The sequence below is a fragment of the Equus caballus genome, chromosome 5, assembly GCF_041296265.1.
Source record: "Equus caballus isolate H_3958 breed thoroughbred chromosome 5, TB-T2T, whole genome shotgun sequence".
Taxonomy (NCBI): domain Eukaryota; kingdom Metazoa; phylum Chordata; class Mammalia; order Perissodactyla; family Equidae; genus Equus; species Equus caballus.
In genome coordinates, this window is record NC_091688.1 from 96,182,357 (window position 1) to 96,210,293 (window position 27,937).

Sequence of the window (27,937 nt, forward strand, 5' to 3'; positions counted from 1 at the left end):
TATACTGATTGAAATGGAGTTGTGCTAATTCTAGTCCTTGGTTTATATGGAACAATACTTAATTTAATTAGAGACATCTTTTATTTTTAAAGTTCTATAATATTATACTTCCATATTAGATATCAAGGAGTTCCACTAAGTTTATGAACAGCAAAATAACATAAAATAATCTTGACCGTGTCAGGGGCAGGAGCCATGATATATTAATTCATTTAGCCGATGCTTTATTGAACACTGGTTGTGTGCAAGCTACCGCGCTACAACCTGACAGAACAATGTCCTCAAGGAATGTGGTGTCTACCAAATGTCCTCCTGGAGAAACTTGAGGTTCTGACTCAAAAACACAATGTTATTTCCCATTGTCAGTTCTAAATATAGGAACAAAGCTGAGGACCCTTTAGGGTTCGTTTATCTGTTCATGTGTCAGTGATTGTTTATTAAGGACCTAGGATATGTCAGGCACTGTTCTAGGTGCTGGATATAGAGCAGTGAAATAGACTAACTAGTTTCCTGCTCTCAGGGAACTTGCATTCTAGCGGAAGGAGAAAGTCAATCAATGAGTAAATAAACCAGAAGTCAGATTGTGATAAATACTGTCAAGAAAATAAAGCAGCGTGATGTGAGAGAGGGAGCCTGGGAAACTCCTGAAGGTTAGGTTGTCAGGGAAAATGCCTCTGAGAGGTAACATTTAAGCAGAGAGCTATCTACAGGAAGAGCATTCTAGGCAGAGGCAACAGTGGAGGCCCTCCCCTGGTGTGTTCGGGGGGTGGAAAGAAGTCCACTGTGGCTGAAGTGAAATGGGCAGGGAAGAGGGTAGTGCTGCCAGTTGAGGTCAGAGACTCAGTGTTGGGGCCAGATCCTGTAAGGCCATACTAAAGAGTTTCTGTGTTACTTTAAGAGAATACTGGGCTGTTTGAAGCAGGAGAGTGACGTTATTGGATTTGTGTTTTTAAAAGATTCTTCTGGAAGCTATGTGATGACTGGATTGCAGAAAGGCAAGAATGGGAGCAGGGAGACCAGGTGGAAGGTATTGACCTTGTCCAGGTGAGAAACGATGACAGCTCGGAAAAGTGGATGTATTGACACGGTGTTTGGAGACAGAGTTTATGAGACTGCCTGAAATATCTATAATCCCGATCCTATGACTCTGACAAGAAAACGGGTCCTCTCTTCCTCTCTGGGCCTCTGGTAGTGAGGTGGCTGTCTGTCCACAAATAGCTTTCCTTTTGGCTCCTTAAGAAGGAAGTGACGGCTCCAAGTTTACACAACTATTAATGGGCAGAGGCAGGATTAAGTTCTATCTAATGAGTGCTATTTTGTTTTCTGAGATGTAAATCAGAATAGTCTCACAGAGAAGGAGAAGTGAGCAAAGTTCGCTCATGAAATAATAGGATGTCATAAGAATCATGATCCCCAGAGGAAGATCCACACTGAGCTAAAGCAAGCTAGTTTAGCAAAAAAAAGAGAGAGAGAGGAAATTGCTTGATTCACGTAAATTGCAGTGGTGTCAGGAGTGGAGGTGGCCCTATGAAAGACCAAGGCCAGGACTCACTCTTTCTGTATCTCTCACTTTGACTTCTTGCCATGTGTCAGAATCCCCAATTCACACTCTGCTTCTAAGGAACCAACCTAAGACGTGACTTTGCCCCTCATAGGCCAGGTCTTGTGTTCTTTTTTTCAAAACTTTTGGCTAATAGGTTTATATTTGGAGTCTGCATGTGAGGTTTTCATTTTGCTTTTATAGCAATGCAGTATTTCAGTGAACATGTCATCTTGGAAGCACTGTTTCGAAATATTCCTTCCTCCTTCCTTCTTTCCTTCCTTCCTTTCCATTATTTTTTGTTTTGTGAATACAAGAAACAGTTACACATGACACAAGGTCTCAAGACCCTGCTCCATCCTCAAAGACTAACGTGAGTTTTCTTAAGCTATTATTAAAGATTTAGGCTCAGAGAATTGTCCAGAAGTGAATTAAGGGTGTAGTGTGAGGTGTATAATGGAACAGAGGTGGCTGAATAAGACTCTGAGAGTTCAAGAACACTCTGTTAGCTCCGTAGTGAGACAACTAGAGAAGAAAAAAGTTCTTTGTTGATTTTTCTGTAAAGAGTGAGTTGTAGTCTGTTTGTAATCTGGCAACTTTCTCTTTACAAATCAGTAGATGTGCTAACGGCCAGCGTGTTGGGTGGTACACTTTTGAATTTATTTAATGGTAGTAATTTCCCCCAAGAATAGGCTGAGGGTTTGCTTGGATCCAGAAGTAAATTTCTTAATATTAACTTTTGTTCTATAAAAGACATTAGGGAACATTTTGCAACTTTTTTCTCTAGCATCTATTTCTAGTGAAATTATGCTGTGGATCAATTTCAGGAAGCTTGGGAATATCTTCTGACTTCAGAGCTCTGGTCTCGTCCCTAAACTTGGTTCTTGGTCACAAACAGCAGAATCTGACTCCAAGCACAAAGGGCGTATGTGAAAAGGATATTGGGGGCTCACAGGGTCTGTGGAAAGCTGGCAGCCAGGTTTGGAAGACAGGTAGGACCCAGACTATTCTGGATGCTGAGCATCGGGCCACACCGCCAAGATTCTGCTATCATACAGTTGACTGCAGGCGGCTGGGATGAGCCCCACGTCTGTGCGCTCCCTTCTTCTTTGTGTCACTCTCTCATGATTCCAAGTCCTGGGCACAAACCTGATTGCTTTAGCTTGGGTTTTTACCCCCTGGCTATATGAGGGGCTCACTAGAAGAAGGATTAGGCACCTGCAGCATCTTGTTTTTGAAGTAGGAGCTGATAGTGAGAAGTAAGTGCCAGGATTTCTCTCCCACTTGGAATACATAGAAAAAGTTCTTCAGAATTGGGGTATTCATAATAAAACGTGGGCATTCATTGTTGCCATCTAATTCCTTCTTAGAAACATTATGACAGTAATGTTGTATCTTTCAAGCCCTGTGTGTGTGTGTGTGTGTGTGTGTGTGTGTGTGTGTGTGTGTTCGTGTCACCTGTTGGGGAGTTGGAGTGGCAGCGAGACTGGTGGAGAGGAAGCTGAAGAGACCGACAAAAGAAGAGGACATATTTACTGAACGCCTGCTCTGCCCAAGTAGGAGAATTACTGCATTAAGCTCTTTATTTATATTATCTAATTTAATCTTCACAACCGTTTTCAGTTTGGTTTTTTTCGCCCCCATCTTTCAGGTGCACATACTAACATTCAAACGATTGCATGACTTTCCTCAGTCATATTCCTGGAAGTCGGTAGATGCTAGCTTTTTATGCTGTAATGCTCTCTTTCATATTGGTTGTCTCTTCTTTATTAGTTACTAAAACATTTTCAAATTACGTCATTGAAAATGTTGTGCAAAAAAGAACAGATTGACTGAGAATAGTCAAAAACCACAGAAACTGGCTGGGTCAGATAATCACAGTGATGAAAGGTTTTCTGCAGAATCTCCTTTGATTCGTTAATTGCTTGGCCTTCTTAGGAGCTTGGGTTTCCAGAGAACGTATTATGAAAATCCCTATAGAAGGCGACAAGAATGTTTGTTTGTCCCACAATAATCTGTTGAAGGATTTCTTTCACCACTGTACTGAAAATTTGGGAGGTGTTTTCTGTCAAGGCACCGCATCAACTTCATTCAGGTCTGTCTGTCTGTTCAGGCTTAGAACATTCACGTGCAGGGGTAAAGTTTTACCAGGTGAACATTTTTCAGCTAATATAATTCACAAATATTATTCTTTTCACCAAACTATTTATAAGACAAATAAGACTGTTTATTGAGTTCTCTTTACTTAGTGGGAAAGTGTTTGACTACAGTCAAAATTAGAAAACTTATTTTGACAGTTTTAAAACCTCCAGCATGATACAGCGCAATTGGGATTCTTGCAAACCTGCTTTCTTTTTCTTTTTCTTATAATTATGGAGAAGAGAAAGAAGCTTGGCAAACTTCAGTGTGTTCACAGTGACTCTCTGACACGGAATTCAGGCATGTTACGATCTAGCACCCTCTCACCCAGATTAATAGGTTTCAGATTCCTTGGTTTAATCCTTAAAATCTTAGATTTGGCCACACTTACTATTCATTTTCTGTTCCTCTCCCGGCATCCTTACCTTCAGTCATAAAAATCAACTTGCAGTTCCTAGAATGATTCACACAATTTCACATTTAGAAGTAGGAACTCTTTGTCTTTTAGAACTCTAGAAGCATCTGCTGTTTTAGGGTGCGGCACTTCCCTGATCGTGGGGGCTCATTTCAATGCCCCTCCTAGACTACCCTCCGTAACACCTGTGCAGACCTTTCGTTTCCCTATGCACAGTTGTATTTACCATTGTCATCATATTTATTATGACGGCGAGGAAGATCGCCCACAGCAGACAGATGCTCATTTTACAATAGGCACTGTGCTAAGCGTTTCGCAGACCTAATCTCATTTCTTCTGTCAACAATACTCAGAGAATACAGTTATCGCCTTTCTCAGATGAGGAAACTGGTTTTGAGATGTTAAGTAACTTTCCCAAGGTCACAAAGCTAATAAAAAGCAGACCTGACTGTGAAGTCCAGATTTGTCTGATTTTACAGCCTTTCTGATGAACCACTAAAACTCTAAGGCCTCCCTCTTGTTAATATTCCTTTATTTGTCTGAGTCACTGTCAGACGTTCAAGAGCACAGACCTTACCTTATTTGTCTATAAATCTTCCTGGCCCGTAGCAGCCACTCAATAAATGACTATGGAATGAATGAAGAAATGCAGTTGTAATAAAGGGAAAAGGACACCCGATCTGGAATCAGAAAATCGAGGTATCAATTCTGGCCTTAACAGTTTTACATATATTGCATGGTTTTTAATCTTCATATAAATCCTTCGAGGTAGATGATATTTATCTCTTTGTTTTCTTTTTTATTTGCTGGGTAAGGGTAAGCAACTTGCTTTAAGGCCCACACTTGGCAGGTGGTGTTGAGCAAATCAAACCCAAGTGTTTTTGATCTCAAGGCCACAAACCAGTTTGTAATTAATGCACAATGGGTACAATTTATACAGCAAAACTTGGGAGCATTTTTAAAAACATTATAGCTTTCCCATTATTTGTTAATTTTATTGTTTCCACATGGTTGTGGGTAATAAAAATTCTTAAAAAGACTAAAAATATCTTTAGGATAGATGAGGATGGGAGACACACTGTTTCTGTAACAGTAGAGAAAGGTAAATTGGAAGCAGTGGGTAGAAGCACTGGAAAAGAGCTGCTCCAATGCCTGGTGTCCAAAGAAGAAAACAACAAAAAGGATATTTGGGAAGGTGCCCTGGGGAAACAAACAATGAGGAATTTCTGCAACAATAGAGAAACAGCAAAAATAACAAAGAAAGAGAAAAACAATGCTTCAAAATATGCTCACAAGTTTCAGTATATTTATGTTGCCCTCAGTCATTATCGGAGATGGAATAATACAGTGGCTTCAGAAGAAAACGCACAGCTGCAAACCCAGTCTTAGGGCAGCCTTCAGAGTTCGTTAATCCAGAAGCTCAGCACTGTCATCAAGGACTGAGTCTCCCCCTCCCCCCCTCATCTTTTGCAGGCTGCAGCATTGGTCTCATCCCATCTATGGCTTGTTCCCTTCAGGGTAGGATGGTTGCCAGTACATGCTTCCTTGTTCACCTCTAGCAGGGGAAAGAAAGTGTGTTTTTCTATGGCTTTCTCCTAAAAATGAAGAAACTTTTCCCCAGACATCCTTAGGGAACTTTCTCTTGGATGTCATTGCCTAATGTGCTGTCACATCCTCATCCCTGATCCAGTGGCTAGAGATGGAGTCAGCCTTGAAGCACTTAGGCTCCACTGAAAATAGATGTGCTGATGAGAAGGGGAGTTGGGAGGATGGATGCTGGGTAGGCAACCAATAGTGGACACTGCAGTGATGACATGTGTGCAGTTTAACGGAGAGAAATATAAATGGAGAAAGTATACAGCACTAGATCTGCACTGTCCAGTGTGGCAGCCACCAGCCACTCGTGGTTATGAGACACTTGAAATGTGATTACTCCAAATTGAGATATATTGTAACTGTAAAATGTACATCAGAGTTTAAAGATTATGTACAAAAAGAATGTAAAATATGTCAATAATTTTTATGCTGATTACATGTTGAAATAGTATTTCAGGTATATTTGGTATTCTAAAACCTATTATTAAAATAAATTCTGCATGTTTCTTTTTGCTTTTTTAAAATGTAGTTACTGTAAAACTTAAAAGCGTCCATGTGGCTCACATTTGTGGCTTGAACTATATTTCTTTTGGACAGAACTGTGTTAGACCAATGCTTTTCCAATTGTTTTAGCTGGGGAAACTACTTCAGTAAATCTCTTTAGACAAACAGATAAAAACAGAGCTGTTCTGGCTCAGTGGGGTGGGGAATGGGGTATTTCCAAGTCCCAATAACATTTATTCACTAATTCCTGCAAAACCATTCTTGAATATGCTAACATCAAACATGGGTTTTAAAATGAAATCAACAAAAGTCCCTAAGACAGTAATAGGATTAATTTTATAATTGCTTGCTTAAGATCCTCCCCGGAAGCTAAGTAGTGCAGTAAAAATTGCCTGCGTGGGATTCACATGATAAGGAGAGAGGGAGCTAATGGACTCAGGTGTTGGGATCTGTTTATCTTCTCATAGGAGCCTGTAATCAGGGAAACGTGAAAAATAGGTTTCTTCCTCATGTTTGCTTTCTTCTGGTTCCTATTATTTACTTTGCTGTTGAACCAAATGGTGTGAATCTAACTGAATCAACAGATGAGACAAAAGCAGCCAAAGGAAGGAAAACATGGAAGATGAACAGGTTACATGTTTCTGTTTTCCTGCATCACATATAACGCGAATTTAATCTTCAAACTTCCCTCAAACCTGGTACAAATTCTAAGCGCTAACTATAATTTAAGTGATTTGGTAAAGTCTGATTTCCTGACAATGAAAAGCAAGATTTTTTCAGAAGTGCATTTTGAAGAATAAAGTTTATCATTTGTAATGTAAACGTCACGTGGCACTTGGTGGTGTTTGCCTGCCGTCTATGGAGTGCGTGGCAGAAGTGAAGATGTAGCACAGGCGGCTACAGAAACCTCAATGGATGATGGGGTGCAAAGGGACCTGTGCCCCTACTGGACACAACACGTTACCGTTCCGTGAGATGTCACAGCCACATTCTTCCCAGCTGGAATTCATAGACTTAGGAGGTGACAGTGAGGGACCTTTTATGCTTCCTTTTATTATGCTTAACATTTGAAGAATAATAATAACAAAAAGAAAAACAACTAATACTTACATACTACCTACTGTAAGTCAGGGACTCTTGAGTATTTTACAGTGTACAATATACCATTAACACAGCCAACCTGGGAGGTGAGTGTGTTGCAGAGATCAATGTCTTCAGTGCCGCTACTTGGTTCCCCAAAGGAGAGAGAGTCACCAGAAAAGTTCGGCCGCAACTTTCCCGTTCACAAAAGCCCAGCACTAAAAGTGCAGGTTAAACCCAGTTTACACAGTTCTCTTTAGAAAGGGTGAGGCACAGGAGACTGCGCTTCCTGTTATGACAGGAAATCACAGAAAGTTCTTAATGTCAAAGAAAAAATGATGCCATTGTGGGCACCTTTCATCCCTCAAGTTGTGGATCTGGCATTGCCCAATTACCTAGCCCCTATTTACAGTCAACAGAACAAGAGTTAACTATAAAGAAAGCTGGTAAATTCTATGAGGGTGTGTTTTGTGTTGGGAAAAAGAAAATGAATTAATATAATCTTAAGAAATTCCTATGCCAATACTGACTAGAAGCCTAACATTGGCAAGGAATTTTGAAAGTAAATTAAACTGTTACTGATGTGTCATCTGTTAGACATTGAGGGGTATTTTAAATACTTATTATAATATAAGATATGATCTCATATTTGTGGGCAAGAATTCTACAAGCAAGGAGCACTAGACTCATATGTAACACTTTTATAAAAATAAAAGGATTTTTTTCTTACTTTGTATTATAAATTTGAGAGTATCTTTATTACAGACTATGTTGATATGCATATTTTCTTTGGTTTTTGTCTTGAGCTACATTTTTTAAAAAGTTATTAAATAAATATACAATAGGAATTCTTCCTTTCTTATAAATTCAGTATGTTTTATTTTAAATATTTGCTCCTCCAGTAACTTCTACAACCCAACTCTCTAGCTTCTTTCTTCCAGTTAGTGGTATATCTATGAACATTCTCCTTAAAATCATGAATGATAAGAAGATGTGCTTAATGTCTATTAGTACCTAAATTGAAGCTGTCATCCTAGCTAATTATAATAACAGGGAAGAAAAGAGACCAGTATTGAATAGGCATAAATATTATTCGATTTGTCCATTAAGTGAAAACTCTAGAATCTGTTACCCCTAAAGGAGTAGAATACACTGTATTCTTCCTATCATTCATTCATTCGTTAATTCAAAAGTATTTCTAAATCTATAATGTAATATATTCCAAGCTAGGTCTTTCTTGAGATGTACCTGAAAGGATAGAAATAATCCCTACTCTTGTAACAAATTTCATCTATTAGGAGAGACTGAAAATTAAAAACAAGAAGTAATATAAAATGTTTAGGGATGATCAAGGAAGCAAAGAATTTTGGGAGTACGTATTGAGACTTCTCTAGTAGCCTTTTGGCAAGGGAAATCCCAGATAAATTGATGTTTCAAGTCCACACAAAAAATAAGTTGGAATTAGTCAAGTGAAGAAGAGGAGAATGAGAGTTACAAGATCTAAACGTCCACATTTATAAAAGTCCAGAAGCAAGAAGAACTGGCCCTTTAAAAGAACTCGAAGTTCAAAGTGATCGGAATGTAGATGTGAGAGTAAAGAACAATAAGAATTTAGGCTAGAGAGCCCAATAGGGGCCAGGTGATGATAGCCCTTGAATGTCCATTTCAAGGGTTTAGACTTACATTCATGATGGTGAAAAGATACTGAAAAGCTTTTCAAAGTGGAATAACAGTCAACTTTTCATTTTAGGAGCATCCTTTGAAAGCGGCGTAGAGGGACCCAGAATGGAGGCTAATGAATCATGTAATAGACTATTGTGGTAGTTCAGAAAAGAGAAGATGGCAGTCAGGGTTTAGGGTCAATGGGAGTGGAGATAAGAGAAGTGATAGATTAAAAAATTATTAAGAAGTTAGTTGGAGACTTCCTGATTGATTGGATGTAAGAAATATGGCTTATGAAGTGGATTGGGGAGAGAAACCAGAGAGACAGAGAAAGACACACAGAGAGAGAAATGAATCAAGGATTACTTAGTTTTCTGTTTTAGGGAACTGGGTTCACTGAGATAGGGAAGATTAGTGGAGAAGCGGCTTTGAAGAAGACAATGATTTCAGTTTTGAACCTGTTGAATTTGGTGTGAGACGTCTAGACAGAGCTGTGCTGTAGGCATCTGGATTGATCAGTCTAGAGCTCAGAGAAGATGTATAGCCCTATAGCACAAGGATGGGTTTTGAAGTCATCGGGGTGGAAGAGGTCACCCAGTGAGTTTAAGCGCAGCAAGAAGGGGAGGCTACGTCCATTATTTGAGATAGGGCTCAAAAATACTAGCATTTTCAGGATGGCTAGAGAAGCAGGAGTCGCAAAGGAGCACTCAGAGAGGTAGTGGGAGAGTTAGTAAGAAAATTAGAACAAATGGCAACTTGAATATTTGGAAATGTGTAGAAAATGGCAACCTGAATCTTAGCGAAGAGAATGTTTCAAGAAAGACTGGTGAGTATCCAATAGATTTCAAAACCTTGTGTATGGCCTTAGGAACAGCCCTTCCCGAGGATTTGTGGGCACTAAGGCCAGGCTACAGCAGGTTTAGAAATAAATTTGAGGGGCTGGCCCCGTGGCCGAGTGGTTAAGTTCGCGCGCTCCGCTGCAGGCGGCCCAGTGTTTCGTTGGTTCGAATCCTGGTCGCGGACGTGGCACTGCTCATCAGACCACGCTGAGGCAGTGTCCCACATACCACAAATAGAGGGACCCACAATGAAGAATATACAACTATGTACCAGGGGGCTTCGGGGAGAAAAAGGAAAAAAAAAAAAAAAAGGAAAGAAATTTGAAGATAAGGAGGATAGACAACTCTTTTGAAAAATTCAACTGTAACTTCTGGAGCAGTATATGTAGGGAGCTGAGAATTCCACAGAAGGTTTCATTTTCTCAAGGCAGGAGAAATTTATTATGTTGAAAAGATAATGAGGAAAAGCCAAAAGTTAAAGATAAAAGAGGAAGGAGATAATTGAGAAAATAAGGCCTCTGACATTCATGGTGGCTAGGATCCAGGACACAGATAGAAGACACCTCCTCTGTTTGAACAAGAGGGAAGGAGGAACGGGTGGATGGAAGTGGAAAGGAGCTGCAGATGCTGAACTTGGTGGTAAGAAGGTGAGAGCTCCCCTCAACAGCTTGTTTCCTCTGTGAAGTGAATTAGGACAGTGGAGAATGTGTGAAATAGGCGCTGTGGTGAATGTAAGAGACAGAAGTGCTAACTGGGAGTGAGATAAGTGTGAGGACCACGACTTCAAAGAGATGCCAATCTGCCCACATTCACCCGGTGTCCATCACAAGTACAAGATGTTCTGTTCGGATCCCCCTGTGAAGTGAAGTCCTCCCACAGCAAGATCCAAAAGAGCGCGTCATTTGGACATGAGACCAACTTAAATAAGAATTTATCATATTGATCAGAACCGCAATCATTGGCCTGCATTGGATACCAGCACAGGAAGGGATTATTTTGCATGTCGTGGCTGTACTGTCCATGAGATCACAGAGGCCAGTAATTTACCACTAAACGTCACATTCCCTTTAACAGGCCATAATGAATTTGATGATTAAGTTACACGTTTTGATCAATTATACAGTGTCAGACTGTTTACTTATTAGTTGTTAAATTATGCACACATTGACTACCTAGGAATTCAAGCTAAAATAACCACATGATGGTTCTAGGATGGATTGTGACACTAATATTTTACCAATAAATTATTTAATAGGTTATTGTTTATATCTAAGCTTCCAGTTACTTTAGACTTTATGCCTCTTTTCTAAGTGTGAAAATAACATGTTTATTTTGGAGAGTTTGGAAAACAAAGAAAAATATAAAGAAGAAATTGGAAATCACCCTAACTGCCACCCAAAGTTAACTGCTTCTGGTATTGTTCTAAATATATACACAGTTGTTTTTTTAATTGGATTATACTATGTAATAAACATTCTCTTTTACTTTTCACATCATGGATGTTTTTCCTTGTTATTAAATATTTTTCAAAAATCTGTTTTTTAATGGTAGCATTGGAATACATCTATGTTATGCATATCACACATATATTATGCAAATCAGTGGATGTTCCATAATTTAAGCAGTACCCTGTTCTTGGTCATGTAAGTTTTTTAATGTTCTTTTATATTGAGGTGAATGTCCCTGCACATAAAACTTGGTCCACATCTCTGATTCCTTCCTTAACCATTTGGCAGCTCTTAATTGTTACTAATACTGTGGTTCTCAGAGTGGATAACAGTAGGATGAGCATTTTGGGTTTAAATGAAACTATATTTTGGCAGAAAAAAAAACTAACTTGAATCTTGGCATTTTCAAGGATGAATGTCCTTTAAACCTTGACAAAGACATATGGTCTAGACTTTCTCTTGACACCTAAGATACAAAGGTTTGAAATATAATAAAGGTACCTCTTCCGACATGTGTATCACAAAGCTCATCCATCATCTACCATCCAAGGAATGAATACTTTCTTTGACTTTATTTTGCTTTCCTCCTTTGAGCCAGAATTTGAATATTTACTTAGTTACCGACTTTTTTTTACTGTTCTAATAGAAAGATAAATATTTATCTAGACATACATATGTACCGAGCTATCCTGAGCCAAATCACACAGAATTTACAATTTAAACTAACTGAAAGGAGAGATTCTTAGGTGCCAAATAAAGTGGCGTAGGCTGCAGGCTTCCTTACAATTTTGAGTTCCCTTCTCTAGTGATTGATAATGGTTCTGCATTACCAAACATTTATACACTGCAAATTTGAGGGTTTCTTTTTTTTTTTGAAACCACTTTGTTAGGTGGAAATTTAAGAAAAGCAGCATTATAGAGAACACATTCATTTCCTTGCAGTATTCCCCTAAGCATCCACTGTGTTCCTGTCTCTGAGAGTTAAAACCATCTCTTCTGGAAACATATGCAATAGTGTGATGGCCTGGGGCTTGGGAAGAGGTATGCTGTGTAAATTGAGGGCGTTAATTATTCTTATCGCATTTTAATTTTTGCAACTGCACTACTAGATGGAGAAGATATTCGGTAAGCATGTATTAATCAGGTTTTAGAGAAGGGAGAAATAAGATCCAAAGTTACGCAACTGCTCCCCAAACTAGAAGCTGAGATGAGTCAGGTTTATGGCAGGTCCTTAGCTCTTGGTCAATGAGTTTGCCTAAGTCAGCTGCTTCTAAAAGCTTTTCCCCGAATGCTGCATGAATCTCGTCCCTTGTCATCTTTCACTGTCCAATTTCTCCCTTTGTAATTCTCCTCTCTCTTCTATTCACCAAGAGAAACATTAGGGGTTTTCCATACAAGGAGTTTTGTCTTTCATTCTATACCTTTTATCTTTAGTTTCTTTTCTTTTTCCAATTAAACCCTTATTCATTTTCCAGCTTTGCCACAGAATTCATCATAAAAAACCTAACCACAGAAGTAGATGCGAGACGCCCTCCAGTCCCTTTCTACTAGTTAGTTTAACAAAGCAGGGAGTAAATGATTTGCTAAAGTCATAAATGGTGGCAGAGCCAGCAGTAGAATTTACTCCTGATTCTTAGTCCATTGTTGTTTCGAAAAACTTCATAAAATTATGTAATAGTAAAAATGAAATAACACAATTTCTAGTAACTTTTAAAAAACATTTGCAAGCTGTTCATTTCCAAAGTTTTCAGATAAGGCAGGAGGAGCTTCTGTGACAGAAGAGTCTAGAATACTGAGATGTTTGGCAATCTGAGAACAGAATTGTAACCAGACTGGAAAGACCTCAACTATTTCTTAAATCCACGGTGAAGCTTCTTCTCATGACAATCCTTCAAATTATGTAATTAAGTGGTTCAAAGGGCCCAGACTGGTTTCAGTGTATTCTAACATAGTACATTTGTCAAACTATTGAGGGAATTTCCAGTAGAGCAGGTTATTCTGCCACGGCCTAACAACAGAGGATTATGGGAAACCACACATCATAGATAAAAACCGGCTCTGAGGGACGTTCTCTTACACACTTACATTAGGACTAAACCGGAAATGCGTAAAAGCCACATGATGGAGCCTAAGGGAAGTATCAATTTCATTCTCTCGCCTACAAATTAATTTTTCTGGGTTTACTTATTTATCACCTTCAGTAGACATTTATAACCTATAACCCGAGGCACTTTTGAGCCAAGAAGGGAAGTAATGAAGATTTTTAAATATGTAGTTATAAATCCTGCTACAGTAAAATCAAATCCAAATGTAGAATATTAAAACAGTCTAACCAGTTGGTGGTTTGCACATTTAAAAGATCGTTATCTCTAGGGCAGGGACAAAGCATCTTTTTCCTTTGGGATGGAGTAGGGTAATCGCCTTTGATGCCAGGCAGGGATGGAGAGTTTAGGGGTCACTGATATACTTGTGTTCTAGGTGATCATAGGTGCACAAAGAACTCTCCATTCGTGCTGATAATCAGAGAGGCAGGAGGCTGGGGAGAGTCACATGGAACTTGTTCAATGAATTGGTCTCCCTGTTCCCTTGACCAGATCGTCACATGAGTGTTCAGAAGGAGGAATCGTGCGGAGTATATGTGCTTTTGCTAAAAAGATAGCCTCCATGCTGACCGAGCATCCTGTTCTTGTTTGTCCCTTCTCCCTTGTATAAGGAGTAGAATTAGACTAATAGGAATAATCAATTCTACGAGAAATCTACATATCCATACCAAAGGTTTTCTCCCAAAGTCTGAACATCTAAAAAAATATTTGCAAAATCATAATCACTGTTTAGCTCCTTAAATATGAGGAAGTCAACAGATGGATGCTAACTTGGATTTGCGTTCAAAATTTGGCGAAGAATTTGGAGTCCTACTTCCATCTCTGCTGCCATTTGGAAATGGCAATGTCATGCTCACTGCCTCTAATTCCACTTATCTTCATATTGCACATCTCATGATTTCTGGGAAAAGCTAGAGCATCTCTCCCCATGGGCCAGCTATTGCTTACAGAGCATGATTTCATAATTTCATCATCACTGCATTGTCAATAGTAAATTGCGGAAATTACAGTGGACTAACCAATGTACAACATATGAAACCTGTCTTAGCCTAATAAAAATAATTTTAAATCATTAACTTCATCAAGATTAATTTTAAAATAATCAAAGAGAACTGTGTAAAATGACTGAAATCCCATTTTATAAATAGTTTTGTGATTTTTCCTGATTATAAAAAGTTGGAGAGATTCAAAAGAAAATTAAAATCTTACTTAAATGCATTTTTGGATGCTTGTAGACCAAGCTCAGAACACTTCCTGGAAGATGGTAAGTAGTCGAATATATGTAATTATTCGATGAGGCGAGGGCCTGAAAGAGCTAGATAAAACCTTTCTAATAGTTTATAAAAAGAAGAAAAGAGAATTAATCGGTGCATGTTTTTTCCTAAAGGCAACTGAATTGAAAATACGATTTTATACTTTTTAGTCAAAGACACTGAAATCTAACTGATGTCACGAGAATATCGAATTTATTTGTACATGTTGCGAATGTAGAAATTGAGATAATTTGGACAGGAGTTAAGATGAAGTTTTCTTTTACCTCATTTATATTAAATGTTCCTTAAGAAAGCGAACAAGGTAAGCAAACTACCTAGGATGTCCTATCTGTGAGGGAGAATAAATCGTTTTCAAGTTCGTACTGCCCCATCACCTCTCCACGTTTGTTGGGAGCTCATTCTGTGGATGGATCAGTTTTCTACTTTAGCTCGCTAACAAAATACTACTCACTTTGTGGCTTAAAACAACACTAATTTCTCTTACAGTTCTGTAGGTCAGAAGCCTGACATGGGTCTCACTGGGCTAATGTCAAGGTGCCAGCAGCTTCTTTCTGGAGTCTCTGAGGAGAATCCGAGACTCGTTTCCTTGGTTTTTTCAGTTTCTAGAGGCCATCTACATTCCTTAATTCATGGCTTCCTTCCTCCATCTTCAAAACCAGCAGCATGGCACCTCTCTGACTTCTGACCACAGCTGGACAAGATTTTCAGATTTTAAGGACCCGTGTGATTACATTGAGCCCACCCAGATAATTCAGGAGAATCTCTCATCGAAAGCCTCTTAATATTAGTCACATATGTGAAGCCCTTTTGGCCATGTGAGATGCCATATTCACACGTTCTAGGGACTGGGACATGGATATCCCTCGGGGCCCCAGTGGGAGGTAGTGGTCTGTTCAGAGGACTATGAGCCAGCCTCAGAAGATATCAAGATAACTATATTTATTTTAAATAAATTTGGTGTATAAAAATTCATATTTATTAATGAAGGGAATAATCATCAACTTCCTTTAAATAAAAGACTTTCCTAAATTATTTGAAATGTTTTAATGTACATAAAATTTTTAAAATAATTTGATGACTAATAGTAAATTATTGCTTAATACTAATAATTCCATTGCCTTCCACAAGTCTATGTATTTTATATCCTTTAATTGTAATAACAATATACCTTTGTACACATAGTACTATCTTATATTCTGTTCTTTTCACTCAATTGCTGTATATACTATTATGCAGACAAGCCATATTTTATTAAGCTTTACTACTGATATTAGAGAGTTATATGCTTACATTTTCTTACTAAAATAGATAATGCTTCGTTGAACATTCACTTATTCATATAGCTGTTTTTTGCTTTTATTGAATAAATCCCTTGGAAAAAAAAACCTTTGGAAGAAATTACAGAGCCAGAATATGTGGCTATCTGATGGTTGACTACCCATTCCCTTCTTTTTGGTTATAGAATCGTAATTTTGTTCAGGTATTAGGTGGTAATTTGGTCAAGGACCATGGGTTTGTCCTGTAAGCCAAACTGGAAATTTCCAACTCCTTTGCCAGTGATTGGTTTAGGAATGACTTGTGACTCAACTCTGCCCAGTTAGACCACGTTGAAGTTTCTGTAGCTGGTGGGGGTTTGATCAGAGCTGGGATTTAGGATGGTGGGTCTGTGGTGTATTGGCCTTTACCATCTGCATGTCTGTTATTGCTATGATTCAGATGAGAGAAAGAACTGAACTAGGGTGAGATTGGAACAAGAGCAAAGGGCATTGCAGAGGATGAGGCGAAAGAAAGATTCAGAGATGGCTGTGCTGCCTTGAGCCAGGGTGACTGTGTGAGAATGAAAGAGCCATTGCTGGGATTGTAGGTTTGTGGTTTGAGGGTATTTTGGACGCTCAGGGCTTTTGACTTGAATTGAGATATGTGACCTGAGGACAGAGTATCCGAATAAATGTGGGACTCCAGAGAGACATTGGGTTCAATAGAAATGTACTGGGAGCAACAAATGCAAGCCGCATAGATAAGTTTGTATTTTTTAGTAACGGTATTTTTTAAAAAGTAAAAAGAAACAAGTGATGTTAATTTTAAAAATATATTTTATTTAACACAACATATAAAAAATTATCATTTCATTATATAATTATTACATACTCCAACATCTCAATTTGCTCCATCCACACTTCGAGTGCTTAATAGCCATGCATGTAGAGAAACGAATTTAGGAGCCAGCTATAAAGTCAGCACCTTCTTTTGCTTTCCAATGTGAACCATGTTTGGGATGGTCCTGCTTTTTTTGCTACTGTGAACAATGCTGTGATGAACAGGTATATACACAACTCCTGGTGTAGGAATTGAGGATTGTATATTCTTAGGAGGAGGGAGGGAGCTGGGGGGGAGCGGAGCAAATCATGCCCAGTGGTTTTCCAAGGTGGCTGATTGCTCCAGTTCACACTCCCACTAAAAGAGTCCTCATTGCTCCACATCCTCACTAACATTTGGAAAAGTCACGTTTCTTCATTCTTGTCGAACTAGTGGGTACAAAATGGTTTCATATTTTGTCATAATTTTCATTTTTCCGATGATTAATGAGCTTCAATACCTTTTCAGATGCACATGAACCTTCATTTTTTTCTCTTCTGTGGAAGTCACAGATATTTATTCATTCAAATATAAATATATTTATATTATGTATGCCATAAAATATTATATTCATATGTGTGTCATAATATATTCATTCACAAATATTTATTGAGTTCCATTTGCTAAATATTAGCCTAGGTACTGAGAATATACTAGTGGGGAAAAAAAGCCCCAAATCCTGCCCTCATGGAGTTTACATTCTAGCGTGTGTGTGTGTGTGGGGGGGGGGGGGGTTAGCAGGGAGGGAGAGACAAAAAAATAAAATATCATGTCACGTGATGTTAGTGAACCTGGGTTTAAGTCTGGCTCAGCCATTTAAAATCGTTAAACCTTGTTTTCTACAACTGTAAAAGGGAGATGGCAATAATATCTATCTTATGTTCTTTCTTTCTTTTTTGGGGGGGGGCGGGGAAGATTAGCCCTGAGCTAACTACTGCCAAACCGCCTCTTTTTGCTGAGGAAGACTGGCTCTGAGCTAACATCCACGCCCATCTTCCTCTACTTTATACGTGGGACGCCTACCACAGCATCGCTTTTGCCAAGCGGTGCCATGTCTGCACCTGGGATTTGACCCGGCAAACCCCGGGCTGCCGGGGCGAAACGTGCGAACCCAACCACTGCGCCACCAGGGCAGCCCCTCTTATATTCTTTCTTAAATGCATATGAAGAACTTGACCTAGTGCCTGGCAAATTGTAAGGATTCAGAAAATGCTAATTATTAGCATTATTTATTAATTATATAAATTATATATAATGAATTATATATATAAATTATATCTATAAACGGATATATTAATTATGTAAATAATATTATTTTCCTCTTCTCACTTTTACTTTTTCTTTCGTAATTTTTTTCAGTTAGAACTACTGAAGTTTAAGATTAAATATGTTTTGATTTTGTTGAAGTGTTGGCTCTCATTTGTGGGTTGACCTATTAGTGTTTTCTGCAGCAAGACAGATGACTTTGGCCAATTTTGAGATGTATTTTCAAACTTACTAAATCCCAAGGACCAAGAGCCTGAGAACATGCACTTTTTAAAAAACTGCATCATGTCGAATAGGCAAAAATGTGGGGAAATCGGTAGAAATGTCTTATATAGTTCAGGGCTGTGTTCTGTGAGTACAAGTGTTGCTTGAATTAATCATTTCCATCCAACCACCAATTTATTGTAAACTGACAGTGTGCAAAGTACTGTGTCGAAGAGATGCATATGACCTTGCTAATCTTTGGAACAATTCTTTGCCCCTCTTCCTTAGATTATGATGTTGAAAATGATCTTCAATCAGACATCAGTTGAGCACTGCAAGATGCACACAGAGAAGCAGAAAGAATGCAACTTCTTCTTAATAGCTGTTCGCCTGGCGTCACTGAACCAGATCTTGGATCCCTGGGTTTATCTGCTGCTAAGAAAGATCCTTCTTCGAAAGTTTTGCCAGGTAGCAAATGCTGTCTCCAGCTGCTCTAATGATGGACAGAAAGGGCAGCCTATCTCATTATCCAATGAAATAATACAGATAGGAGCATGAAAGAGAACACGTAATCAACTTGCATGTTCACAGCTTTGGGCAACAAACAGCCCTAAACCTTACTGTGAATTTAGGCATCTCTGGCATGCCACTGTTTATACATTGAAGGAGAATTTTTAATATAAGGCTAAATGGTCTCAGAAGCATAGCAATCCCCTATGTGCCAAAAGTATTGAAACACAAACAAAGGAAAATATATTAATAATGGTCTAGTGTTTTTGAGTCTCTCTCATTTCTGGCAGAATAAGTGATTAGTTTTGAGATGTTTTATAAATGGTCTTGGTCTGTGGTGGGGTGGGTGGGGATGGTTAATGTCCCAGTATGCTGACTACACAGGGGATTTAATGCATAGATCATCGAAGATAAGGCAATGGTTTGTTTTTGTTAAGAGACCTTGGTCTTCTGTGTTCTCTTTCTCTCTCTTACTCTCTGTGTCACTCTTTTTCCCCTTACATTTTTTAAAAAGTTGAATTAGGATTAAAAAATATATAATGTACCCAGAATATTCGTTGGTACTGATGTTATTTATATATCACAGAATATTTAAATTACCTGTTAATCTTACAAAGTTTAAGTTTGGTTCGCTTGGTAATTAGGTTACTCATTATCTGACTAACAGTCAATTCCATTTATTTCAAATATGGCAGGATTTGTACCTATCCAAATTGCTGAATGTTCTTCCTTTTGAATACATTTTTTAATTCGTACAAAGTTGCAGAAGATTCATGAAATTGACCTTGAGATTCAGTGAAGTGATTTTTCAAAATGCTATTTAAGGACTGATTTGAGCACTAAATATGGATATGCTGGTTAATTATCTTCCCTGACTTTTCCACCAAAAGTATTTTCCAATCTTTTGGATATATAAATACTAACTCATTCTAAGAGCAAAAAATATTTTGAAGTTTCCATGAAGAATTTCCATAGCTTGGCCTATTTATAGAATAAGAAAATTAATAATATTGACCTGCTCCCAGCACTTTCTCTGCCCTCTCTTCAAAGTTGCTCTATCTATTTATTATTAAAATGTTTTTCTTATAGTCTATATGTATGCAAACCTTGATAGCTAAGCTTGATATCTTTGTGACACAAGTATGTCAGTACATTAAGTTTTGAGAACTGCACTTTAGAAAAAATATCCCCAACAAACACAACAGTCTTTTAAGTTAGACCTACCTAGACAAAATGCTCTTCATATTCTTTAGAGCATTCGTTTTATAAACTCGTTAACTTTTTCTCGTAAAGATCTTAATTTGCAGTTTTCTTTATTGCTTTCCTAGTTTTAAAAAAACTTGAGACTTATTTATATGTCTTTAGTGTAACTAGATTTTTCTTTGTGTTTAGCAGGCATTTAGGGAGGAATTAATTTTAAGAGGTACAATATATCTGTTGGGTTAATGAGCACACCAGCGTAGGTCAATCGGAAAGAAGCTTTAAACGGCCACATCAAATTGAGTGAGAAGACCAGATCTGCTGGACTGCTTATATAATTCATGATGGTTCTGCTAGTCTAGGTTTTGGAAAAAATGGTGATAAATAACCAGCCTAAAACTTCATTCTTAAATCTCTCTATGTCATAGAATTGAGTTATCCCACAGATCCCCTCATGGGTGATGACACAAAACTACCTACTTTTTGTCAGGAAAAAAGTGCATTTAAATGACTATTATAATAAAGAGGCTTTACCTCTTGAGTGGGCCTCTGCCCCTCGATTATAATCAGATAGGCACACACACAGTGTGGATTCCGGTGCTGTGAGGGTGGTGGGGTTATTCTTTCCAGCACCTAGTACAGCACTTGGAATCGAGAAAGTGTTCTCTAAATACTTGTCCAGTGAGTGAATGAATAAACGTCGGCCAGAATCAAGTGCACATCAGTGAGGCACCCGCCATGTGGTTGACGTGCTTCACGTTGCCACAGTCCATCAAGCTGATAAAGTGAATAATCTCTCCTTATTTCATTACGGAAATTGGCATTTATCTTCAAACATGTAGTGTCATATTGCTGCACAACAAAGTGCTTTCTTTGTATTAATAATTTAAGGAACTGATATTTCCAAATGGTAATGGAGATTACTGTCAAAGAAATACCACTTTTCATCAAACTACAGAAGTACGTAAAGACAAAACAGCCTGAAACTTATCCTTAACCTCAAGATTAATTCCTGCCCAGGGATACATGGTAGGAGTGGATGAGTGGCAGTTTTTGAATAAGCTTGAAAAGGAGGTAGAAAAAGGAGAATTATGTAAATGGTGTGTGTTTTGTTTTCTAGGCAGCCATTTGTTAGTACAGGGAAACCCTGTTAAGAAATGTGAATCCCAAATGGTCTCAGCCTTTGGATGGTAGTGCAGGTTAGATTTCAGAGACGTCGTTCAGAGGCCCTGGTGCCCTTAGGAAGTGCACATCTGGTCATTGCAGAAGAGAATGTCCATTGCTAAGTTGAAGTTCATGGGCCGTTAAGTTCACTCTCATGTACTTAGTTTATCCATGCATATATCTGAGCAGGAAAAAATACGTGCATAAAATATGACAATTCCTAAACTTCACAGTATTGATAAAAAAAAGAAAATAGAGACCCAAGAAACCACATGGAAAGAAATGAGTGCAATGTAGAAATACGTGTAAAACCAGTTGTAGTAGATTTTACAAAGCAGTCCTGATTTTCCAAACAATGAATTTATACAGCGATGCTGTGTCGTGGAAGAGAGCGACGACATGCTATCTGATGAGAACAGTTTACTTTAAAAAAATAGGTATGGTGGCTATCTTAAAAATATAAGAAGAAAACAAAATTTGTTATCTCAAGATTTACCAAATTTACCTACTGCTGTATTCCAAGATGTTTTAAGTAAATATAAGTGTTTAATCATGCCAGATTTCAAGGACAACGAATTAAAAAGTGCAAATTTACCACTACTTATCACTTCTTTATTATATAAAAGATCTCTCAATCACGTTATAGAAAGAAGCTGCAGAAGCTCATGTAAAAGTTACCTATAAAAGACACTGTGAGCACGCTAGCGTTGCATAATAGACAAACCAAAAATTCTAAAACAGTATTTTAAAAGGGTGGTCAATCTGTGGCAGTATTCTAATATTAGATTTTTAAGTGGATTAGGGCTTTAATTTATTTAATACTGTTTATATTTTTGTTGGTTTTAACCCCAAATTCGTGATCGGCTTTCAATCTTCCCCACAACAATCATTGACTAGTTCTTTTGAATTGGGATTGAGTCAGAGACAGAAAAGGGGAAAATTTTGTTCTTCGAAATTTTAGGCACGTATACTGCCTACTAGTTTTCATACTTTAGCCCCAAAAGTTCTCTTGAAATATGAGAGATACTGGAAGATGAGTGACACAGAGAGGCTGCTGAATATTTATTGCGACAAACATACTGAAAGCTTAATATGGAATAATTAAAATTTCCATGATTTACCTATACAAAAAATTTAGACCATGAACCATGCCAAATCTTCACAGCTGCTTGTTTATTGCTGGTTTTGTGCTTGTATGTGTCTCAAAATCTCTACAACTGAGGTCTAAATAAATGTACAAAATTGTTCAAAGAATCAAATTACATCATTTTAAAAGTGAAGAATATTTAATACCATGGCTAAGTCCAGAGGACTGTTTTTTGAGTTGCAATAAAATGCTTATAAGCGGTAACCTACATCTGTGATGTTTTAAAAGACAGGCTGTGATAGAGCCAAATTACAAAATTTGAAAATCAATCTAAAACTCACATGCGCATTTGTTAAGAAGCTGGCCATCAGGTCAGTATTCTAAGATAACTAGCAGGTGGTGATTACATATGAAGCATGAAACAGAGAATTAGGGAAAATTTTTAAATTAAAACTCTATTGTATTGGTATCATTTATCTAGACACCAATTTCAGGTGAAAGTTCATATTCATTTGCATTACTCCCACCTAAAAGATTTGACTTTTATGATGAATTTGTATCTATGGTTATCAAGGAAAATCTTTCACATGTCTTCCCTGAATGTCTTTTCTGATTGAGTTTACCTTGAATAAAACTGAAGAAAGTAAAAAGAGTAGTACAGGGTGACTTTGTCCTCAAAGTAACAAAGAGAAAGCTGAGACTATACATATCTACGAAGGACTCTAACAAGTCTAGAATTAAGGCATTTTTTCAAAAAGAGATCAACAACTACTTTTCAAGTCAGATAGAAATGTCTTCAAAACATGCTACTTAACATTTCCTTTCTCACTCGCCCCTGTTCTGTACTCTTTTAAGAAATGAAAGAGCACAGAATTCTTGTTTTATATATTCTCTATTTTATAATTCTTAAAATGAGGATTCTATTTAAAGGCTTATAATTTATACGAGTTGAGTTGTAAGCCATTACATTACAATATCATAAGCTGAGTACATTTTGATTCTATAGAAATACAATTCAATCAGATATATACCATATTCATTTATATCACACATTTTCTTTATTGAGAATGAAAATTATTTTCTTTTCAGAAGTTTTACATCCATCAATTTTATGTCATAAGCAGCCCAAATATCTCCCAACTCATGTATTTCTTCATTAGGAATGAGACTGTTCCTGCCAGCCCCTTGCCTCCAACCTGTTTAGCCATTTTTTAACAGAGAGAAAGTAACAGAAATATTTACTATTGGTGAAGCTGGGAGCGTTCTTAAGAGGCGAGAGAAAGGCTTCATACTTCTAATATGCTAATGCCCTAATATATGGAACAGATGTGAGTCTGTTTTTTAATAAATCTGCTTTGATGAAACAGTTTTATTATGGGCGTAAAGAGAGGAAGGAAAGAGATGACCATCAGGAACAAATCAGCCTTTTCAGGCTTTTTCAGCATTTTGGAGATGATTCCATCTCTAAAGTTATTTTCAAATGTGCAGCTTTTAAATTCTTTTGTCACTTGCTTTAGAATTAGAATATTTTGGCCTTTTAATTACAGTGAATCAGATATCTAGCCAATCACCAAACTTTAATAGTTATTTGAAAATAGTTTCTTTATATAGTTTTCAGTTTCTGTAAAAATCAAAGCTGTAATGTTAAGCAGAGAAAAATGCATGTGACTTACTGATACACTTCAATGTTCTTTCAACTTTTGAAAAGATGCCTATGTGGCGTAGGTATGGAGGATGAGGTAAGAACATAGAGAAAGATATGGAGGGGAACCTATACATTTTCCAACCTGTAAAAATTCTTCATTCTTTTAGGCCATTCTACAGAAGCAAAGAGATGAAGGGAGCGCATTTATCTTTACACTCTGGAGCACCAGTAGGACAAAGTGAGGAGTGGCCAGTGTTGTTCTCCATAAGAGCAGGTCATCACTGACTGCTAAACTTGCTTCCTTCCATATATATACATGAAATATAAATGAACATTTTACCTTCTCCCTTTTCTTTTACCAAATGTTTTTGCACAAGTAACACAAAGTTGAACATTTCTTTCTGCAAGCAAATTAAAAGTAGACACTGATTATCTTCATCTGTTTGCAACCAATGAATGTGAGTACCAGTTACATGGGGTATCTAAGTAAGAACTGAAATCATTGGCACTTCAATCAATAACATAATGCGCAGTATAGAAAGCATACATTTCTCCACCTCTCCTACTCAGCATCCTGCCCCTGCACACTTGGTTAAGTGGGAAGGTATATTTTTGTCACCTCTACGTAAAGATGTTTTGGGAGTTATCTTGAGTATATTTCAACATATCTTCCATTATATTTTAAAGGCTGGTCTTCAATATGGTGGAGACAAAGGATTTTAAAAGAGACTATGAAAAGTACATCAAAATTTTAATGGCATTCAAGTCATAGCTAGTCTGTATATTTATAAATGTATGTTATTTATGTTGTATTTGTCAATGGAAAATAAAATTGAATGTTCTGAAATGTCCCTGTCTTTTTTTCCTGATGCCAACTCATGTCAGGAATATTTTACTTATAATTGTAAGTATTTTGCTGAAATTCTATTTGACATGCTTTGCCAAGTAATGGCACAATATAATATGCAACAGCATCATGGTCTCTGGAACAATTAAATCATTTGTTTTATATTCCATAATCACATACAGTACAAATTATCATTAATTTGTTATTAATTTGAGAGGTGCTCTTTTCCCATTTTTAACATGATACCTGTTTATGTTATAATCCAAGATCTTTTGTTTTTAATACAAAAACACATTTATCAATTCTTCTAAACTCAGTTCTCCCTCTTTTTTGTGGATTCTAGTGTAATTATAGGCAGTCATCAAAAGATTTGTCCTGTTTTGTAGTCAGGCCCGTCGACAGACGTGTCCCTGGATATCAGCGTGAGCCGGTTCCTGCAGGAGACAGTGTGTTCATTCAGTCACTCTATCCCTTCCTTCTTCAGTGAAGGGAGAAGGTCTGTAGAATACAGACGGCAAGGCCAAGCTCCTTAAAGAAGCATGTTGAGCTTGCCCTCCTTTCTCCTGGAAAAGGAATTTAGGAAGAGCTCTGTCCTTGGCTTCTCCTATGAGGTCCTGGCTCCCAACCAGATTTTATGGTCTCTAGAGTCTTTACTCTTTAGCATTTCAGGTAAACGTCATGATAGCTACCTTCTGGTAGGCCAGAAATATCCACCACAATGTTGGAACCTACATGCCATGAAATGAGACATTGCCCAGTTTCATGTCCTTGGAGGACGTGGGGTCAGACATCCTTAGATATCCTTGGGGGCTGTTGTGCTCACCTACCACAGTCTTGAGCAAATCCAGTTTGGAAGGTGGGCACTCAGAATCCAAGCCAGTCCCCCAGGCTTGTTTTTTCCTTCAGCATATATTGTTGTGTACCTGTTATGTACATTCTGGTAGGTGCCAAGACACAGGATTGAAAAACAACAATACTGCTTTCAATGAATTTCTGATCTGGTGCAGGACTAGGAAATAATCTGGTCAGAGCTGTGATTAGAGGAGGTTTATGAGCCTACAGGGAAGGTGACGCTAAAGTAGGAAATAGTTTCCCAGAGGAAGTGAGGTTGATCTGTATTTTGGAGAAAGGAATGAGTGTTAACTGGGAAGGGAAGGCAAGTTAGGATAATTTTTCCCTTCACTCTGCCCCAAATTACAATTTTTAAGACAATCAGACTGACTAACTTCTAGTGGCCCTGTGAGAAGTTTGGGTTGAATAGAGCATATTTCCATAACCTTTCAGAGGGGGCGAAAGTGGCATGGCCTTAGGGCTGGATCTCTCCACCTTGGTGCACTAGGCCAGATCATTCTTTGTGGTGGGGGCTGCCCTGTGCACGGTAGGCTGTTTCAGCCTTCCTGGCCTCTACCCACTGGATGCCTATAATACTTCCCTAGCTGTGACAGTCAGAAATGTTCCCGGACATTGCCAAATGTACTATACCAAACACTATGTGTCTGAGGTTTGTAGGACAAGGCCATCAGTGGGACTTTGACCCTGACAGGCACTGTTCTGGCATTTCCCGAGGCAGTGGGCACTAGAATGCCAGTGCCACCAGACTGCACAAAAATGTGGCACTACCACTATGACAATGCCTGGATCACCACAGGCACTGATCCCCTTCCATAATTACATAAACCTATTCACAAAGTAGGAGGTACAATTGCTTAGAAACTATCATCTTTCTATTGATGCCTCCAATCCCTATTTTGTTCTTGATGAGAGGTCCTAGGGTCATATGTCTCTCAGAAAGATCTAAGGAGAGCAAGTCCCTTTCTCCCAGGATCTTTAAAAGTCTGTTATAATTCTTCTTAATTAACTTCACACTTCCAGACGAGTGCCTTAGTAAGTGAGAACTAATTTGCCAAACTCTGTCTTTAGTGGGATTTTTGCATATTTGGTCTGTGTAACAGAGCTGTGGCAGCTTTATTTAATCTGAAAGGTGATTTTCTATCAAAGGTAGTCAAATTTTGGGCAAATATCTCTATATCAGCCTGTGCCGTTCTGAGTTCATGTGTCTGCAGTAACTCAAGGATAGCAGTACTACCAGACGTTTTGATGATAGAGTTCGTCTTGATCTCTATAACTGACACTTAACTCTGGTTTGTATGGAGTGGGAAGTTGAAAGACTTAAACCAGAAATCTGACCAAAAAAAAAAAAAATTGGAACAAGAGTACTTAGTCTATTATAAATTCTGAGGCCAAGTAAAAAAGGTCTATGGATAACCTGTGCTTATTCCTAATAGTCTTATGCAATTTTAAAAAGAAGACTTTGAATATAATATACAAATATAATATATATAATATTTGAATCTGATTTTGTAAAGAACTTTGGAAAAAATTAATTTGGAAATCATTACCACCAATTGAGGTCTTTTAAAATTAGATTTAACAAGAAGGTACCCGGTAGAACACTGGCTCTTAATCACTTTGGAATGAGAGACCCCTCTGATGATCTGATGAAATGTGTGCATCCCCTCCTCACGGAAAGCACAGAGAATTTTTAGACAGTGTTGGAGATTATACAGCCTTCCTGACGTTTGTCCATAGCCATCTTTGAAATTGGTGGACACAGGTTAAGAATTCTCACTGTGAGAGAGTCTTTATGACTCAAGGAACTTCACGAGTTTCCATGTTTGGTTAGAAAACTAAAATCTAAAACTGGAGCTAAGTCAATGTAATTACTTCCCTGTGAATGCCAAAATTCCTTGAAATCTCACTATACACCCATAATAGTAAATCAACACAATCAGGGTAGAATTATAATAGGAAGCTGAATTCATTTTGAAAAATTGCCATCATGCAGGGGAAAAGAAACAACATCATCCCAACCAGTAGAGGAGCAATATGGGCTCCTCACCAAAACCGGGTGAAAACCGAAAGGACCATTAAAATAAAAAAATTATAATTATCCAATGATGCCTTTGCCTTACAACAGAGAGCTTGTTTTGGTCCTGCCTTGTGCTGACCCCGCAAGAGATTTAAAGTGAAACTATGCAAAAGTCAATAAAAAAACATCAACCCGCCTGAAAAACGCAATCTTCTATATACAAACAAGCTAAATGGTTAGAATGTAACTTCAAGTTACTTTCTGTTGTGTAACTTTCTGTTATGTTACATGTATGGAGACACATATATATTTACACTTCTGCACACACCACATCTTTGCATCGCTGTTTAGAATGAAAACAGCAAGGATGAACTTATTGATTGATCCTTTCAGTAAGAATGCAAGGCATA

General features: G+C 37.9%; 1 protein-coding gene across 8 annotated transcripts in view; it reads left to right on the forward strand.

The window, feature by feature from the left end:
* The window catches only part of PTGER3 (prostaglandin E receptor 3), a 244,471-nt gene that overhangs the window by 11,586 nt on the left and 204,948 nt on the right, over positions 1 to 27,937 (forward strand). For 7 of the 8 annotated variants that reach the window (XM_023641853.2, XM_005610497.4, XM_070267493.1 and 4 more), the window contains exon 2: positions 18,494 to 18,673. In XM_023641853.2, the coding sequence (XP_023497621.1) occupies positions 18,494 to 18,673 (180 nt within the window). Of the gene's footprint in view, positions 1 to 18,493; positions 18,674 to 23,978; positions 24,659 to 27,937 lie in introns of those variants that run through there. The other variant, XM_005610496.4, reaches the window with a different exon arrangement.